This window comes from Drosophila busckii, chromosome 3L (genome assembly GCF_011750605.1).
Source record: "Drosophila busckii strain San Diego stock center, stock number 13000-0081.31 chromosome 3L, ASM1175060v1, whole genome shotgun sequence".
Classification (NCBI taxonomy): Eukaryota; Metazoa; Arthropoda; class Insecta; order Diptera; family Drosophilidae; genus Drosophila; species Drosophila busckii.
In genome coordinates, this window is record NC_046606.1 from 17,934,550 (window position 1) to 17,953,848 (window position 19,299).

The 19,299-nt window shown below is 39.4% G+C and overlaps 2 protein-coding genes across 2 annotated transcripts; both read left to right on the forward strand.

Annotated features, from left to right (window-relative positions):
* Nucleotides 1–111: 111 nt before the first annotated feature.
* On the forward strand, nt 112–862 carry LOC108600875 (tail-anchored protein insertion receptor WRB). The gene is made up of 2 exons (XM_017988688.2): nt 112–238; nt 297–862. Exons 1-2 carry the CDS (start codon nt 167–169, stop codon nt 747–749), a joined length of 525 nt encoding a protein of 174 aa, XP_017844177.1. The 5' UTR covers nt 112–166; the 3' UTR covers nt 750–862.
* A 136-nt stretch (nt 863–998) lies between these two features.
* LOC108599079 (signal recognition particle receptor subunit beta) lies at nt 999–2,177 on the forward strand. Its single transcript, XM_017985866.2, has 4 exons — nt 999–1,173; nt 1,246–1,552; nt 1,610–1,735; nt 1,804–2,177. The coding sequence occupies exons 1-4, from the start codon at nt 1,068–1,070 to the stop codon at nt 1,997–1,999; spliced, it is 735 nt and encodes a 244-aa protein (XP_017841355.2). The 5' UTR covers nt 999–1,067; the 3' UTR covers nt 2,000–2,177.
* Nucleotides 2,178–19,299: the final 17,122 nt, after the last annotated feature.

Below are 19,299 nucleotides of genomic sequence, written 5' to 3' on the forward strand. Positions count from 1 at the left end.
ATTGCTGGTTTGTTATGCCGGCTAACAGATGTTTTTAACAGCGCTGCTAACAGTTTTGCTAGAGCGCAACACACTGTCATTCAACATATGTTAAACAAAAAACAAGAATTGCAAGTGCCTGCTTTTCATTTATAGTGTTATTTATGTAAAACAAATAAACAGCAATATGCAATTGTTTATATTAATAGCGCTACTGTGCCTACTCAATACGCTCCTGCCAGATTTCATACGGAACTACGTAAGTTACAAATTCAATTAATATAAACGTGAATATCAACATTTGCTCATTGAAACAGCTCAAAGTCTCGCGTTTTTGGAACCGCACGTCCAGCTACGTGCAGAAGCTGAATTCGAGACTGGACACAGCACGTGAGGAGTTAGATAATGAGCGTAGTGCAGAACATGCCGGCGAATACTCAAGGAAAATTAAAGAAATGCGCGCCGAGCGAAAAGTTTCGGAAATTGAAGCTGAAATCAAATTATTTACACAAATGGCCAAGCTAAAACAATCCACCATAGACACAGTAGCCTACTACGTGTCCAAGGTGCTGCTCTCGCTGATGCTAATCATAGTGTGTACGCGTAATAAACACACACCTGTGATGATCTTCGAGGATAGCTTTAGTCTAGCGCCGCTGGGTGGTTTGCTCAGCTTTCCCACGGGCGTTTATAATGCCATCTCACCACATGCCTGGGCGCTCTCCTGCAACTTTACGTTACGCTTGTTCTATAGCATAACAAAGAAGTAATAAGCCATCTGGACGAACACGGAATTGTACTTTTGCATTTGAATGCAATTAATTTAGTTTAATTATTATTTAAATAGTTGGCTTAGTTGAGCTTACTAAACACATTATGGACATATAAAATAAAAATGCTGTATTTTCTTATACAAAGCATAAATTTAAAATTTATCGCGCATTGAATTGAGTACTATTTACCGAACGATACTTTTACGCCGACACAGCACACTGTCATCCAATCAACATTAACTGTATCAACATTTATTTGCTTGTTCAGTTCGCATTTCTATTAGCTGCGAATTTTTCGAATTCAAAACAAACATAATGGACAAATTAAGCGAAAAAACTCGTGAAAAGCCAACAATCAAACTAACCGAAATGGATCCAACTCCTATACTGATAGCTCTGGTACTAGGCTTCCTGGTAGTGGGTAAGTTGCACCACGCCACGTAGCTGGCGCAGCAGCAACAACAACTTTTGTCTAATTTCCATAAACATGCAGCACTGTTTGTGATACTGCGAAGGCGCTCCACTGGACGACGCGACTTTTTGCTGACCGGTTTAAGTGAAGCTGGCAAGAGCGCTATATTTATGCAGCTGCTGCATGGCAAGTTTCCAGAAACTTTCACTTCCATTAAGGAGAATGTGGGTGAATACCGTGGTGGACATCTGTCTGCGCGTGTTATAGATGTGCCCGGACACTATCGCGTCCGTGATAAATGCTTTGAGCTGTACAAGCGCACGACTAAGGGTATTGTCTTTGTTGTGGACTCGGTGACAGTACAAAAGGATATACGTGACGTGGCAGAGTATGTGACAAATGCGATCTTCAATGCCAACATTCTATAATTTATTTTACTCTGCAGCTCTCTTTACACAATACTCTCGGACAGTTTTACTCAGCCTTGCTCCGTGCTTATACTTTGCAACAAACAGGATCAAACCACAGCCAAGAGCGCTAAAGTCATCAAGACGCTGCTTGAGAAGGAACTGTAAGTTGTGCTCTATTTGACTTGTGCTCATATTCAACAGTCCTATTTTTCACCCCCACCCCACACAGTCACACTGTGCGCGATACGCGGAGCCGCAAACTGCAATCTGTTGGCGATGATGAAGTAAACAAACCCATTACCTTGGGAAAGCCGGGACGCGACTTTGAATTTGCACACATTTCTCAAAATGTGCAATTTTTCGAATGCTCTGCCAGGGATAATCAATTGAATCATCTGGCTGATTGGCTAGATCGTATGCTGTAAAAGTATGCTAACTGTAAATGGACTGAATTTTGCTGCTTAAGGCTCCCAGAATTAAATCCTGTAAATGTTATAGCGCTTGCTGCTTCCTTTCTTGTTGCCGCTGTCTCCTATTAAACTTAAATTTAAGCTTACATCGCACTTTTTATAAATTTAGCAATAGTAAGGTCGATCGAAACGAAAATAAATTTTTATTTTAAAATCTTCAAAAAAGATATGAGGATGATTAAGGGTAATCCAATCAAAATTTTTTTGTAAGCTATGGTGAAATATAATAAAATTATAGTGAAATTTTAAGACATCATATATGTTCACTGAGCAATCAAAATAGAATTAACAAAAGCTTTGCCAAAAACTGCAGCATGCTTTTGAGCCACGGAGTCATCCCCAAAAGTCGGCAATGCTTCCGAAGTGCCTTACAACATCTTGTTCATAATGTTTGGTGGTGTACTTGTTTGCAAAGTGGAAGAACAGCTCTAGGGGTTAAATTTCAACAAATCTAAGCTAAGATGAAACGCCCCCTACTTCTGTATATGATTTCTTAGTTTCCTTGACCAAATGAAGCCGATAATTTTCACAGTTCCAGCTAAAGTGCTCACCAACTGGCCCATAAATATATTGACCAGTAAGCAATTGTTTGGCGCATGCGCAAGCTTTCGATCCCTTTTTCGCGATTTGAGACCTTTATTGCAACAGCTGTCGATAGCTGGCTGACTGACTGACTGACTGATCGATCTTCTAACCGGCCAAAGATCAAACAGCCGCCAAAAATATAAAAATCAATGAGCCTGCGGAGGCTGCTAGATAGAATTTCTAGGCTGTATTTGCAGTTCTAAGAATTCGTCGCTTTTATGATTTGCCGGCACGACAACAGCCTCGGGAAGTTATAGAGAGAGAGAGAGAGCTGGGCGGATATACTTTAGCTCGCAGCTTGTGTTAAATGGCAGCTGCCTGCCCCAAACTGAAGCAGCTTGATTAGCAACGTTGGTGGGCAGCTTCATTGATAGATTTCAAAACGTTCGAAATTCAAGGAAAATGCGCGACGCTTTAATGGCTCACTGATCAATAAAACATCGATGTGTATGTATTAAAATTTAATTTTAGTTGGAAAATTAAATTGGAATTGAAAGACGAGAAATAATAATACGATAAGATATAGACCAATATATATATTTTTAAGAGAAGTAACTCAAATAAGATATTAAATCATTACAAAAAGTAGTCAAAATAAATTTATAAAGTCACAAATAGCATAATAAATAAAGACATATTTAGTAAAATAAATTGCTAGCAACATGTTGCATTTATTGCTAAGGGGCCTGGCAACATCCTGTCTGCCTGAGTAATCCCGTGCTTCCCTACATCATGCCAGTTGTGATTTGGTGTCATGTGCATTGGAGCACGTGCTAAGCTTTCAACAACAACAACAACTGCAGCGCAGCTCCAGACGTTATAGGCTTTTTTTACAGCTGCATGTTCTCCATATGCTTCAGACACGCTTTAGCCAAGCGGAAGAAGCGCCTGTTAGGAACAATGTTGTCGTCTGCTTAAAGTTCTCGAATGCTTGGCGCGTACACAGTAGCTGCACATTAGGCACAGCTGATTAGGCAGACAAAATTCGTTTTCTTTTTTGTAGAGGTCAGACTTTTTAACAAAATCTGATATGCCTCGGCTCCAATTACCAGTGCCAAAAATTCACTGGAACAGCAGACATACATAGCTGGGTCTCAAAATCTGCTGCTGAGAGGATACTATTAAATTACTTTTAAGTTGGCAGACCGTTAGTATGGGGCCAAGCCTTTTGACTGGGCAATAAATCTGCGTTTGTTTCACTTTTCATTTATTTTTTTAGAAAGTAAATAAACGATTTATGTATATGCAGTACATAAAAGGCGTGCGACGGCTGGGTCTCAATATTTTAATAAGCAGTGCACTGCAATTACTTAGCCCTCCAAGCACCTTCGATTGCCGCCTGTCTGCCTATTAAATATTACTTTTTGTATGTACACAGTTGCGACGTTTTGTGTACTTTTTGTTGGAAGCCGCAGCCGCAGCCGCAGCCTGCCTCAGCACCTTCCACAATATGCAATTTATTTTAACACATCGTTAAAGCTCAAGAAAAAAAAAAAATAAATCTTGACGCGCCGGACACTGCAATTATCACCTCTGCATAATCAGGCAATGCAACAGCAACAGCAGCAGCAGCATCAACAAATTGAGCAACAAGGCAGCGGACAACGAGAGCAACGCATGCCCCTGGGGTGGAGGCTGCAACTGACTGCAAGTTCAAGACGGCGACAGCTGCCACAACAGCCTTCTCTCTGCTTGCACTCGGTTAAGCTTTCATTTTTGGCACAATAGCCGACCCACGCGGCCCTTTCATACACTTAGCGCAATCCGTAAGCCATTTCAGAAAAACAAAAAGCATTTAAGTTCTTATATGATTTTTTAACTCTAAATTTTATTTTTTAACATTTAAGTTTTCCATTTCAAAGTTATATATTTTGCATTTTATGTTGCCTGCCATCCTTTTCTTACAGTGTAAATATGTATGTATATACTTTATATATTTATTTGTACATGCTTTGTTCATAATGACAGTCCATTTAGCACCTTGTTGACGCGGCATCTAATTAAACAGCACAGCATTGGGCCCCAGCAGCGTCTCGGCCCTTTATTTTTTTAGCCTGAATTTTGTTTGCAATTTTCATGTAACGCCAAATTGTAGCGCCTGTGCTAACAGCACGATGCATGATGATATGAGGTGATGATGGGACCTACTGATCAAGTTAAGGTGTTCAATTTTGAATTGGCGCTTGCTGAGACTTTCTTCCCGAGTCCCGAGTGTCTGGCCCGAAACACAAATTGATGATTATTTTTGATTTCAGCATATACGCTTACTTGATTAATTATACACCTGTGTGGGTCTGTGTGAAGAACCAATGCGGTGGCAACAGCAACAGCTGCTTTGTTGCCCAATTGCATCTTTGTTGGCCATAAACGTTTTCTTATGACACGCTGCGTAGCCACCGTAAGACTTACGCTCCCCCTCCCAGCAAACTGTAGCACGGATAATTATGGGTTGCCAGCCCAGCTCAATGCGTGTTGCCTCTTTTTGTTTGCAGTGCTTCAGCTTCAGCTTTTCATGTCAATTGCTCATCACCACGCGCACTCTGTTTCATTAAGTCTTATATTTATAGAAAATTATATTTAAATGCAACAATTTATGGCTGCCAAACTAATGAAAGGTTTGGACACAACTTTAAGGTAGTCAATAGCTAAATATAGTCGTTCCAAGGTCAGTCCCTGGAATTTTGATTATATTTGTGTGTTTGTCTTATAAGAAATAAAATTCTTTAGAAATGCAAAAAAAAAGTTTGGCAAAATACAAAAAATAGCTTTAAAATAAATAAATATTTACCGTGTTAACGGTACAAACTTATGATGTTTCAAAGCAAAAACTATAGAGATGCTTAAAAAGTTCACATATTGTATTTTCAACTGTGCGAACTTAAATACTTTTAATAAATAAAAATTAAATTTTGGGTTTTGTTAAGCATTTCTTACATTTCCTAAAAGCCTGAAATATAATTCTTGAAGAGTTGTGAGTGGAAAAAATTATTACAATTAATATAATATTTTATGTTTACGAAAGCAGCGCAATTATTAAATAAAAAAAATACTTGAAACTATTTAAGAGAAACTTGAGCTGAAGTAAACTGGAAGCTCTTGCGATTTATAATTTAAGCTTATGTGTATTCTCTTAAAGAATTATGAGTCTTTTAAGATTTATAGCCAGCAGCTTTAATCGAATCAATAGCCTGACTCTCTGACTGTCTCTCCTTGCGGATTGTTTATGCTAAAGTGTGGGCCATAAACAAGTGCGGCCTCCATCATTTAAATGCAAATGCGCAACAAATTTACTTAAACACGCTTCACAAGTCGCACAGTGGCACACACACGCACACACTCTCACATATGCATATGGCTGTGTATATGTATGCAGTAGGGTCTAACGTTGCGGCACGCTACTGCTTATCAAAGGCTTTTGACTTTAGCAAATTAATCAGCGGGCAGTCGAAACGCAGCGTGGACACCACACAGAGCAAAGGTATGAGCAAGGGAGCGAAGACAGTGGCAAAGCGCCGGCGCAGCGTACAAAATTTTAAGTACAAGTACACATGTACTGCTGTGTGTGTGTGTGTGTGTCTGGCTGTGAGTGAGTGTGTGGCGGTCACACTTTTGATTTTCTATAATTTGAGGCTTGGCTTGGAACGGCTGAATCGCTTGCCTTGCTCTGCCAGCCGAAAACATGCGCGGTCAGTCGTGTGCGGCGTTAGGCAACCAAATGTATCGAAATGCAACCGACCGATCTAATTGCGTTTTTTTTTTTGATGAAATATACACACAAAGTTGTACATACAACCAATGGTTGGCCGAGCGACACGCGCAACGGCCTTTTTCGTATGTAAAGCACATGATTTTCCAATTGGAAAATTAGTCGTGTGTGTGGGTAATATTTATAGCAAGTTAGGTGCACTGACAAAAAATGTGAGTGTATTGGATATTACTAAATTTGTGGGCAGTTAAAGGTAAAATAATGAAATATTTAATCGTCCAATCGATACTATCGATGTCTTTTATTACTATCGAAATGCTAAGCGGGGTCAGTATCGATGTCATTCCAACTGATCTATTTTCGGCAATGCACACGACTTGCTAAGATTAAATATTTTGCTTTTGAAAATTAATATTTTTATTAATTATTTTCTCTCAGTGGAGAGTAGTAGTTACTCGTGGGTTGGGTGGAACAGACAACTAAAGAAGCACACGCGTGGCCAGCTTGCCATAAAGGAGGCGACAAGCGAGGCGCAACCAGAAGCCAAAAGCGTACTAAAAGCTCAAGTCGCATAAAAAGGTACAGCCAACATTAAAATGTGCGTTTTGCCTGAGCAATTATAGGCAGTGGCTGCAATCAGCTGCTAGCTGTTGCCTGCGTCAAAAGTTGTGGTCAAAAACACACAACTTTATGAGACTAGTTGGAGATGCCAAAATCGGCGATCTGGGCTAATTGGGGCTACGGTTTTATATGTTTGCATATTTTTTATTTTTGTTTTGTCTTTAAGTTTTGGTAGTCCCGCGTTTTGGGGCCGGGGCCGGGTCATGATTAATGCGCCCGCGACAACGTGTGAGTTCCTTAGCATGAAGAGTAGCAACAACGTCGACGACGACAGCAAACATAAAAATCAAAATGAAAATGAAAACGAAACTCTTGCCCACCCAGGCTACAAATGGCATCGGCTGACCAGGCAGAAGCGGCAAGGCAAAGCGGCAGGGGCGAGTTGCTGTGGCAGGTAGCACAGTCAGTCGTCGCACGCCAGACAGACGCAGAAGACACGATTGATGGACTTCACACGTTGCACGAGCTCTTGGTCGAATTGATGACTATCTTGTGGCACACATACCGCACTCGCTATCAGTCCTTCTCGCTTACTCTCTATTTCGTCTACGCAACGCTTGTGGCGCTGTGTGGGACGACGCTCATCACTCAAATTGGCCTGCAATCGCAATCACTCCGAGAGCTCCGAGAGCAGCTATGCAAACCAAACAAACCGACAAACATGACGAAACATCTTTAGGATATAAATGTATGCTGCCTTTGATGAATATATGTGTACATAAATTATACCAGGGCGGAAAAAAACATTTCAGAGGAGCCTAGAGTGTGTAACTAGAGTTACCTAATGTGTTTAGTCAATTTTGAGTGTAATAATAAATATTTCTTGCAATTTATATAATTAACAAGCAAGTCTTATTTGTAAAAGGAATTACTTAGTTTACGAATCAATATTGTTCTATGATCTTTGGTAGCAGATAATTGAATTGTTTTTGGAAAATGTCGAATACTCTATATTAATTCTTTGAAAAAAGAGAAAAGTAATAAAACAAATATTTTGGAACATTCAGAACAGAATATCGTCAGCCTTCCAGTTTCCACTTAGTGCTTAAGTAATTTTTCTATTTGAGCAAAATATCTTCTCTTCATAACCGCATGTTTCTTCATTTGATACTGCAGCCCTCGTTTTGTTCACACTGACACTTGCACACAAATTATGCGGTAGTCATCAGCATGATCCAACATTTGGCGTCCTGCAGTTAGTTCCAGCGATTTCCGTTTTCTGTCTGCTGTCCACAGTCGACGTCAGAGTTCTCAAGCTTGAGTTGGAAAGCACAACTAACAAACAACATGACACTAATTAAGTTCTGCGGTTTTGGGCTTTTGTGACCGATTTCATTCGCCTTGCCTTGTCACTGGGCGTGCGTGTGATTTGTGTCATTTGTTTGTTTGTTAGCTGAGCCTCCATCCCCGTTGCTCTTTTGGGGTTGTCTCTTTGTATATATGCCGACAACAGTTTTGTTTTATGCATTTCTGCTGGCATATTTGTAAAAATTTATATTTTCATATATAGTATACCATAGAGTTTTGTTCAGTCAATTGCAACTAAAAGTCTGACAGACCTTAATTCCTTTTTACGCTCATTTTAATATCCATCAAATCGCATCGCTGATTTTTCGCAGCGTTCTACGCTCGTTGCCTTCTCTCTCGCTGGAAACTTTACAATGTTTTGTTTTTTGTGTTTTTTTTATTGTTATTTTGTTTTTGTAGTTGCTGTGTCGATGATTGTTGTTTCATGCGGCTGATTTGTAGCCTCCGACGGTTATAGACTTATGCCCAAACCCAAGCTGACTGATGCGTGTTTTTTGTAGCTTGTCAGTGGAGCGTTAATAGTAGCACGTTATACTACAATACATATAGTGTAGAGTCTGCTTAAAAGCGAAGTTAAGCGGCTCTTAGGCAATTGCATAAGTCAGTATGTCTAGAGGCGATGCTAGTTAATACACAGCCAGAGTTCAAGTAGAGTCTTTTCGCGATCTGTTTGACTTGGCAAGCAAGCTAGCATGAAGTTTTTGGGCAATACACAAGGCTTGGCATTTTATGAAAGCTGCGCTTAAGTGATTTTTAAATTGTATGCTGCAACTTTAGCAGTTCAGCTAATAGATAAGCAAAGGTTAATGGTAGAAGCTTAAAATTAAATCACAGCTGATGCTGCCCCAAAAAGTATGCTAACCATCTTAGAGGATGATCTTGCAATTAAAATTCTATTTTGGAAATTGAATGTCGTTGTTTGAAATGAGATTAAATTTTGATTTTTAAATTTAATTAAATGTAAGGTACAAAATATTATTTACGTTTAAAAATACTTATCTTAACCTAAATGATATTTAGAATTTATTTACTACTACTATCTTGCTACTACTACTTACATATATAATTAATTGTAATTAAGACTCACTATATATTGACCTTATATATTTATATTGAACCCACCAAGTTAAATCAATGAAGATTTGTGCAGCTCTTGTAAAGTCTCTAATAATAGAATTTCTCATATTGCCATCAATGTTTAGCCACGCTTTGTGAATTTGCTTGCTTCCAATCAAAGCGAACGAAATTCCAAATCTACACTGAAGTGCTTAGAGGCCAACATAGCTCAGCACGTTTATTTACACACATTGAACGCATGCTTGAAATTCCCCACACACTGCCCTGCCCTACTCTATACTACTGTTATGTAGAGTGTTAGTTACTGGCACAAGCGACGAGAACTGGCAACAAGTGTAAGCCAAGCGTGAAGGACGCGTACGCGCCAACAATTTGGTGCTTGAGGGAACGTGCGGTCAGCTTTGGGGGCTATTATAACTAATTTGGGGGCTTGCATTGGGCTTAAGCTTTGCATAACGATCGGCATTTGTCGTTGGAAACTTAATTAACCATTTGCTTCCGCCAAGACAATGTCAATGTGTATTCAAAACCTAAAACGCTTGAATGAATCACATGGAGCTTGCTCATCCAATAAGCTTTCCCACACTTTGGCAAATATTTCACATTTGCTGGGTGTATGAATGTGTATAAAACAACTAAATAAATAAAGCAATAATGTATGAAAACCGGCAAACGAAAATGAATTAGCTACAAGTTGTGAAAAAAATGCCTCGCTACAAAATGCACTTGCGGTTGGCATTTTCAAAAGGCAGTCAGGCTGACTTACTCTCTCTCTCACTCTCTCTCTCCCTCTCTTTCTCGCACTCTCAGTCCCAGTCTCTTGTGTATTCTGCGTCTGGGTACCATGTGCAAAAGAAACGCATGCAAATGAATGGACTAACCGCGTCAAAGCAAAACCGCCGCCGAAAAAACAAAATAAAAAAATCTCAGGCGCATGCGCAACAACTTTATAAAGCTAAAGTCGCACTTGCTCCTTTCACCCTCCCTCCCTCTCGCTCGCTATCTGTACTGTCTGCATCTGCATCTGGCTTTGGCTGCCTGTCTACAGCGTGAGCCGCTTGTTAGCTGATTAGCCGCCGCCTCTAACAAATAAATTCCATACAACGCCAGCCAACGCCGGACCGACTCTTCCAGAGCTTGCCTATAGGTTAGCTTTGGCTTATGCATTAATTAATAACATCCGGCGCTCCAAATCAACAAACGGCATACCACAAATGAAATGTGTGGTATATACGACTTGCAAAAATTGCCAATATGACGACAGTTTAGCATATAAACTATTCGAAACTAAAAATATATTTATATTATTTATCGTCTTAAAATAAATATAATTTATCGTTGGTAGATTCATTTATTCTTCTCTACTTCAACTGTTACAAGCCTCTCTTTAATGAGCTCATGCCCTATTCCAATTGTAGGGCACTCCAAAATTCGAAATTCGTAAATTGGCAGCTCCTTGCAGATAAGAAGCAACATTTTTGGAGCCTGTTTAATTACTCGCAACCGAAAGATTTGGGGAAGTGATCTTTTGGGGCTTTTGTGTGGCACACATGGTGGTCGCCTGGAACGGGTATGTACCGGATGCCGCAGGAACAAACAGTTTATCGCTGGAATAACATAATTTCGCTTTTGCAAATTGAGTGTGTGTGTGTGTGTGTGTGGAAAAGAGACAGCGACAGACCCAAAATCTGTGCCCGAAAAATTGAGCAATTTGAAATTCAATCAGTAGCTGGGAGAGAGACTGCTGCGCCTCCCTTCGACTCGAAGCAACTGCGGCTTGCAGGCAAATTATAGTAATTGAGTGCACCGCGTCGACGGCTTGCAAGCTGCAACTTGGCCAAAAAGGCAAAAGCGGCAGCATGAATGGCCGACTGGTGCACGAGACTGCTCTGGCGGTCGTTGCTGCCCCACACGAGCAAATATGGAAATGAGTTGCAAGCAAGCCACTCCACTCCACCAAGTTGCAACATACATAGGTAGAGCCAAAGGCCACCGGCGTAGGGACCCACCAGAAGCTACAACGCCGCCAAGTCACGCAATGTGGTGATCTGAGCGCGTACTGATAGCTTTCCATTTTTTTTTGCTTTCGATATAACTTTGCAGCTTTCTTATCGCAAGGTCGGCTCTAGCCTAAAAACTGGGTCAAGTTTGTCGATTTCTGATAGCAGTTATCTATCATAAAGTATTTTCCGAGCAATTTTCCATTTGTTGTTTATCTATTTGTTATTAGCCTTGCCATCAAAGTAAATGTTCTGTCGACTATAAATTTAAATGTTTATGCCGCGCTGCTGTAGATAAATTTGTTGTAAAATTTTTCCTATATCTTTTATTGCTTGTTATGCGTAACATTTTTCCATTGCCGACATGAAATTTTGTTCATTATAATTTAAATACAAGTAAACAAGTTGGTGGCTATGAAGAAAAACCAAAATAAATCACAAAATTCTAATGACATCAAAAGAATTTTTCGGTGGTGGGTGAGCAACTAGTGCGACATTGATATTTGCAAATGATTCACAGAAGCTAATTGAATTTGTGCACAGTGTTAATCAATATTGATCTGCGCGCTTATATAAAGTGTTCATTACTCAGTTGCGGACTCATAACAATTCAGCAAACTTTTACAGCTAAAACAGCCTTCAAGCTTATCAACTTTGTGCCACACCATACCGCATAATAAAAAAAAGAAGTAAATATAAATAAAAGTTGTTTTTAGCACGACGAAAGTCAAGTACGCTGACTATAAAATTAATTTGGTGAGACTGTATTCTATTTATTGTAAGCAATATGAATAAAACTGAAAAGAGAATGTAAGACTTTAAATTTAGTAGACTATTATAGAAAGAACACACTTTACTCTAAAATATATTTAATTATTTAAAATTATTGACTGAACTAAACTAACTATAGACCTTGTAAAATTCGAGTATTTTTCGAGTAATAATTTAAATAATTTATATTTGTTAGTCGTGAACTTACTACATATATTAAAATATATATACAGCATATTATTCTTAAACCTTTCTTTTCTTTTTTAATGGCTAAAGCACAACAATATCTTTTTGCAGGGTATTGAAAAGAATTCCAATGCAGAGCGGATCTTGCTGCTTACTCAAAACCTTGGCTGAAGTTACGTTGATGTTTTGGGGCGTGAAAATTGACAACATAAATTGCAAAATTCAACAACAACAAGACAACACATGGAAGGGGAGAGAGTGCGGTCAGAGGCTGCAGAAGGGACTGCAGTACGCTTTGAGTTTTGCAGTTCACACTTTCAAAGTAATTTTAGCACATTTCAATTAAAAACGAGCGTCGACGCCGCCGAACATGTAAAATTAAATTAAAAAAGCAGAAAACACCTTAAAGGATACCGCAAAAAGCAAAGGAAAAGGCAAAGCAATAGCAACGGTATCTGGTCACGTAGCATGTGGTTATTTGGTGTTGGTGCGTTAATTGAAGGTAGACCCAGTCCCCCAGTTTTAACGTTCCCAGAGGCAGGCAGCCAGCCACAGCTTCCACACACAATTCGCAGTGCAGCGAGTGGTAATGGAAAAGCTATTAACGACTTGTCATAACAAGCTACTCGACGGTGGTGCTGTTGTTGTTGTTGTTGCTAGTGGCTGTTATTGTTTTCGATTTACGGCACATAAATCAATAGCTTAATTGATAACCTGACGCTATTTACGATGACACAAATTAGAATTTGTGCGAACAGTTTATGAGCCAGGCCAGTCTCAGGCCTGCAGCTTGGGTGTTAATGGCACAGCAGCTCCAGCTTGACTTTTCTCCAACATAAATTTTCCATCCGAAAGCTTTCCCATATGCGAACAAATGCGTCACGTTTCCAATGGAAGATTTTCGTTCACATCCATCATGCTGAGGCCAGTTTAGTTAAAATGCCACAAAAATAAACTATGACAATCACAAAAATTCAGCTTTATCAAAATCACCCTTCGCAGCTTAAGTGCACACTTGGTGGTGCTTGTGGTGCTGGTCGCTGTTGTTGTTGCTGGCGTTACACTCGGCCGACTTGTGGATCACGCGCGATTCGTGTGGCATCAAGCCACACGTGAATATAACATAATACTCGAGTGCTTATGTGCGTGTGTGTAAACACCCCTTGTCAGTTGGGCGCTCGTGATAAGCGAGAACTAACGCAATAGCACGAATTGCTTTTTATAGCTCACCAATCCGGGAGCGCGCCCACTTTTTTGGGTGGGGTTGGAGGGAGGTCGATTCGCCGACGGCACGGTGTGCGCACGCTGATAGCAAGCCCCACTTTACCCTAATCAAGATTAAGTATTATCAAACTGTCACCAAGGTTGACTTGACTACAGTGAAATTTCGGTTATTAGTACTTGAATATTTTTGAGTATTTAATTTCTTTTTTGAAAGAATCAAACAATTGTTGATCTAGTTAATCTTGTGGATACATATTTTTCTACGAAATGTGTATAACCTTCAAATCTCCAAGTATATGTATGTATATATATTTAGAGCTGTTTATCTACCATCGATCGTTCTAATGATAAAATCCTCATTTATCAATTAGGTTTTGGCTCGGTAACCCGTATAGTCCTACAGTGATCACTTATTTTTTCAAAACACCTTTCTAAACAAATATTTTATTTCATCTGAATAGAGCTTATGAAAACTTAAATCTTTTTCACAAGTGTATTGGCACTTCGGCATCATCATTCAGATAAGTACACATGCACGTATATAGAAGCACCGCAGTTTAGAATTTTCTATATAAAATATATACTAGTATAATCTAAGCTAACAAACAAATACAAAACATTGTTGTTGACGCTATGGAAATTTACCCAAACAAAACGAAATGAAACGAAACGACTCCCAATCAAATCAAACAAATAAATGCGAATACTTTTGTGGGTAAGTATAGGTGTACATATGTGATTATAGTCACATGGACTAACTGTTGCGATGAGCCCATGTTGTACCGTAGACTTAAATATCCGTGCCGTAAACAATGTCACGGTTTTCGTGACAACAACAACAATAATAACAGATGCAGGCTGTTAGATCATTTGGATTGTATTCTCTGGGTCTGGAGCTCTAAGCGAACCAGTTTCTAATCAATAGTTATTACAAAGGGAGCACCAAGGGGCGGGGCTCTGGCTCTGTCTAACGCAAAGAGTTCTGTGTATACATTTGTTTTTATAATTCCTATTGACGTCAAACTGTAGTAGATATGATCCATCACAGCACAATTAGAAAAAGTCTCTCAAGATTCCAGCAAACTAACTCGACAACTCAGACAGCAAACTGGCTAAACTAATCAGCAGGTTTATATTAATTATACACCCATAGTATAGCGTTTATTTACATGTTTATGTTAAAAATATATATAGTCAAGTCTAGTCCACAATAAATACATTCAGGTTTCGGCTTTGCTGTAAGTTGTTTATTCAAAGAGCGTTCGAAAAACAAAAATTTGATGATCAGCACTGCTCATGAATATTCATTGACAAATGCTGCATAATTATTTTTTTAATGGCGCTACAAATCGTTGGGATTATAGCCTGGCGCTTCGCTTTACTGGCCTACATTTCAATAGCCAACAACTGTTAATACACTTTTGGCACTTTTGAGGTTTGTAATGAAAAATAAATATTGCAAGTGTTCTGGTTATTTTGGGCATATCGCTGCTGATTCTTGGCTTATACTAATGTGTTTTTTTTTTAATTTCTTTGAATTTTTGCAAGTTCTTACGACCTTCAGCTTTAGTTAGCATATTTTGGGTGTATAGCTTTGCAGATTGTCGGTTTTGTTTTACATTGATTCAAGATAATTATAGAAAGAAAAAAAATATAAATAATAAAATAAAATAATTTTAAATTGAATGAAATTTCATTTTAAAGCAAAGCATGAGTAAATTATTTTATGCTCCATTTGAAACTTATTAGCTTAAAAAGCTTCCTGCTCTATATATTCTAAATTCAATCGCTTTAGAGCTCAACACATTTCAGTGCACCAAGCGTTATAAACTGCGTATTTTCAATCGCTAAAAATCAATTTGCAAAGTATAAAAAATTGAATTTAATGCAATAAAAATGTTAAGTGCTGGCGCGTTGCCTGCTGCATTTTAATTTTAGCGAACGAGTTCAAGAAATTAGACAATGAAATTTGTTTTAGCATTTATATCTGTCGTGCTTTTTTCTCTGGTTTATGGGGCATGTCGTGTGAATACTTTGTCAATCGAAAATTGAATATATTTTAAACAAAAATAAACGTAAGTACATATATATGCATTTTATTTTTTAAATCAGAGCCAAGAAATATGTATTTGTGCACTTGGGTGGGGAGGGCGTTATATGAAACTCGTTTCGTGCCGTTGCTTTTATTAATCTTAATGAATGTTAAACACTTTTATCAGAGGCACGGCGACCACAAAGTGTTAGGGGCAGGTGGGGCAAAGAGTTGGGGGCGCTTGCCAGCAACACACGCGTCATTTCAAATGCCTTGTTTTGTTGTTGTTGTTGTTGTTGTTGCTCTTGCTGCGACTGCTGATGGTGTCTTTGTTGTTTTGTAAAAGAGTCGCAGCATTTACGTCAATGCCTCACTGGCCCTAATCGAGAGGGAGGAGAGAAAGAGAAAGAAAGAAAGAGAGTATGGGGGTGTAGCTGCAAAGGCGCGCTGCCAGGTGAGCAACAAGTTGGCGAGCTCTTTATTAATTTGTTTGTGAGTAAAATGCGTATTTTGTTTTCTTTTTTTATTGAATACTTGAGTTTACTGAAGTTGCTGCTGCTGGGGCAGTCCAACTGTATCTTAGGGGGTGCACTGAGAGAAAACGTAAAGATCCAAGTTAGTGAAAACATATTAAATTAAAAGTATAAATATAATAAACAAAAATACAATATGAAATAAATATCATAAGAATAATTAAAAAGGAGTCTCGTGAATTTAACAAAAGAGTCGATAGCTTTTTGTTCTTTTTTTTTCTACACCTTAGAACCTCGGCATGTATTTCTCTCAGTGCACTGTAGACTGCCTTCCTGGCTTCTCGTATGCGTGCGTCTGTTGTGTTTATCACTTGGCTGTTTTCGTCAATATTTGCCAGTCACTTGCTTGTTTGTCTTATTGCAAAACATAAGCGAATACACAGAGAGCAGCGCACTTGTTTAGGTGTCGTTGACGTTGCGTTGCTGCTTCACAAACAAAAAAAAAAAAAAACAAACAAACTTCGAAGTTCGAACTATGAACAAAAATTGTCAATATTGACAAAGAGACTAGGTTAGGTGAGATATTACTCATACGCCTGTTAGGACACGCCTCATAAGAAACAAACAACACTCAGTCGGTAGTTGAAAGTAGTTCACACCTAACTGAAGCTATATATTGGTATATAGTATATAGGGGCCTGCATAAATATTGAGACATTACAAGTTACTCGGAATTCGCGACAATTAACATAAAACTGCAGCAGATTCAAAGTTAAAAGAGAGAGAGCCTGCGCCTACGACTCCTGCCCTCGCTGCTGCTGCTGTTGCTGTTGCTGTTGCTGATGGGCTGACAACGATCAGAGCCATTTCGGTTTTTGGGGGAATCTGTACGCTGTATTGAGTTGTTATGGCCAACGCCTTTGTTTGCCATGTGCAGGTTTCACCCAAGTGGTTTTTTTATTTTATTTTAAGCGTCGTGTGCGGCTGCCACTGCCACTGCCGCTCCTGTTGCTGCAGCTACTGCGGCGAGGAGCCGGTTGGGCCTAAATAAACAATAAGCCAAGCGACTGAAACTGGGACTGCACACTGGACTCTGCAGTCGCACAGTGGCACAAATTGAAATAATTTAAAAACATATTTGACAAACTTTAATGAACCTAAAACAAAAACAATTGATTTTAAATGTTTGCTTTTGAATCTAAGTATAAGCATAAAATAAAAAAAAAATGTTGCTAATTTTTTATATTTTAGTTGCACAGTGCAGTCTTATTGTTCAGCCGCCATTGTTCCCGTTGATACGGATGTTGTTGTAATTGTTGTTGGCACAAGAGCAGCAGCCAGATGCCTGGTCTGGAATCTGGAGTCTGGGGCTGGGGCTGGTTTGGTCCAGCGCAGCAAATTGTTCAATTACACAAAAGGCTGGCTTGGCTGCAATTTGCATTTAGTATGGGCCGAGGCCCTTCTGGTCGGTCTGGCCATTCAGGAGCCGCAGCGCATAATTGCCGGCGACTTGATACACGTTAAGCAAGTTAACACCCCAGCAAGAGCAGCAGCAACAGCAAGAGCGAGAAGAGTACCAGCAGCTGCAACTGCTACTTGCCACTTGCAGCAAGCTTAATTATTTTTACATTGTTTTTTTTAGGCAAGACTTGAATAATGGCCGCATATTGATTTTTGTCGCTGCTGATTTAAATATGGCCGGCAGGCTGGCTGCGCACCTTGGAAATTGGCATAGGCATACAAAATGGCTACAATTGAAAATTTCCAGACCTTCGATGTCACTTGGCAACCAGACGGCTCACATGTTGTGTCTACTGCTATATATACCTATATACACATATCGATAAGGCGCAAATACATTGCCGATAGATAGCCTCTGCTTATTGGCGATAGCGATAGTTGCTGCGTCAATCAATTAGCAAACACGGCACAATGCTATTGTTTATTTATGAGTGCGAGGGAGCTAGAGACAAGCAGAGAGAGAGAGAGAGAGAGAGAGAGGGGGAAAGAGAGGAGCTGCAAGGCATACAGTTAGGTAGGGTATGGCTTACATTTTTACATGGCAACAAGCACAGCGATCAAATCTAAAACGTACGAGTGATGGCAACGTGAGCAAACTATTGAGATGTATAGTAAAAGAAACTGAAGAAGAGAGAGTGTTTTATATACTTATATTTATATACTATGTATTATTTTTATAAGAAGTAACACAGCCGAGATTTAAATATTTGTAGCGTTATTTTGATTTGATATCAAAGTAAAGCTTGTTTCTATGCATTTTTATATTTACTTATAAATTTTGTACAACAATATTATTTGATAGTCTCAGCGTGCTTCACACTCACGCACGCTGATTTAGCTATAACTAACAGTCGATCGAAAGTCTGGCAGTTGTATTGTTTGCTATAGCTGTAATTGTTACACTCAATATATACTTGCGGTTGTTATTATTCTCGTTGTTGTTGTTGTTGTTGTTGTGTGTGCCAGCTCGCGACTTAAGCTAATTATAGACGGGCACGGCACGACAAAAAGCTTTGCTTCAACAGCCCCCGCACTCCCTTGAGCAATCTGCTCTGTGGCTTGTGGGTTAGGCCTACGTGATTGTGTGTCTGTGTCACACGACCAGATCCCCATCCCCGCCCCCCACACAGCAAGGGGTATATGTAGGTGCTGATAAGCGAACACTCGACTCGACTCGACTCGACTCGTTGCGAGGAGCACAACAAAATAATTATTGATAAAAGCAACAGCCAACAACAAAAGCAACCACAACAACAACAACAACAACAACAACAGCAGCAGCGGCAGTTCGTCAACTACATGTTGCAAACAAAACAAAAACCGAGAACAACAAATTCATGGAAAATTTTTTAAACAACGCACAATGTGTCTGTGTGTCTGTGTGCACAAATAGAAGTCACTGTTGCCACTGCCGCCAAGCGCATTCGTCATGGCACACGCAAAAAGTCATACCCCCAAAGCTAGATAAAATATACTGCCATCCATCCACCCACTTTACTAATCACGGGACTGCCACTGTTGATAAGCATTGCGTTGCGTTGCGTTACGTTACGTTACGCTGTCGCCAAATAATCACGAGCATGAGCTTTTTTGTTATTTGTATCTTATGATTAGAGTTGCCAATGACGGTTAAAAACGGCTGTTAATGCAGTTAGCTGGCGGAGGCCTGGCCACACATTCAGAATTCGAGTTACAGAATGTTCGGCATAAATGCAAAGTTATCTTATGAAATTTATAAAAAGACATATTTT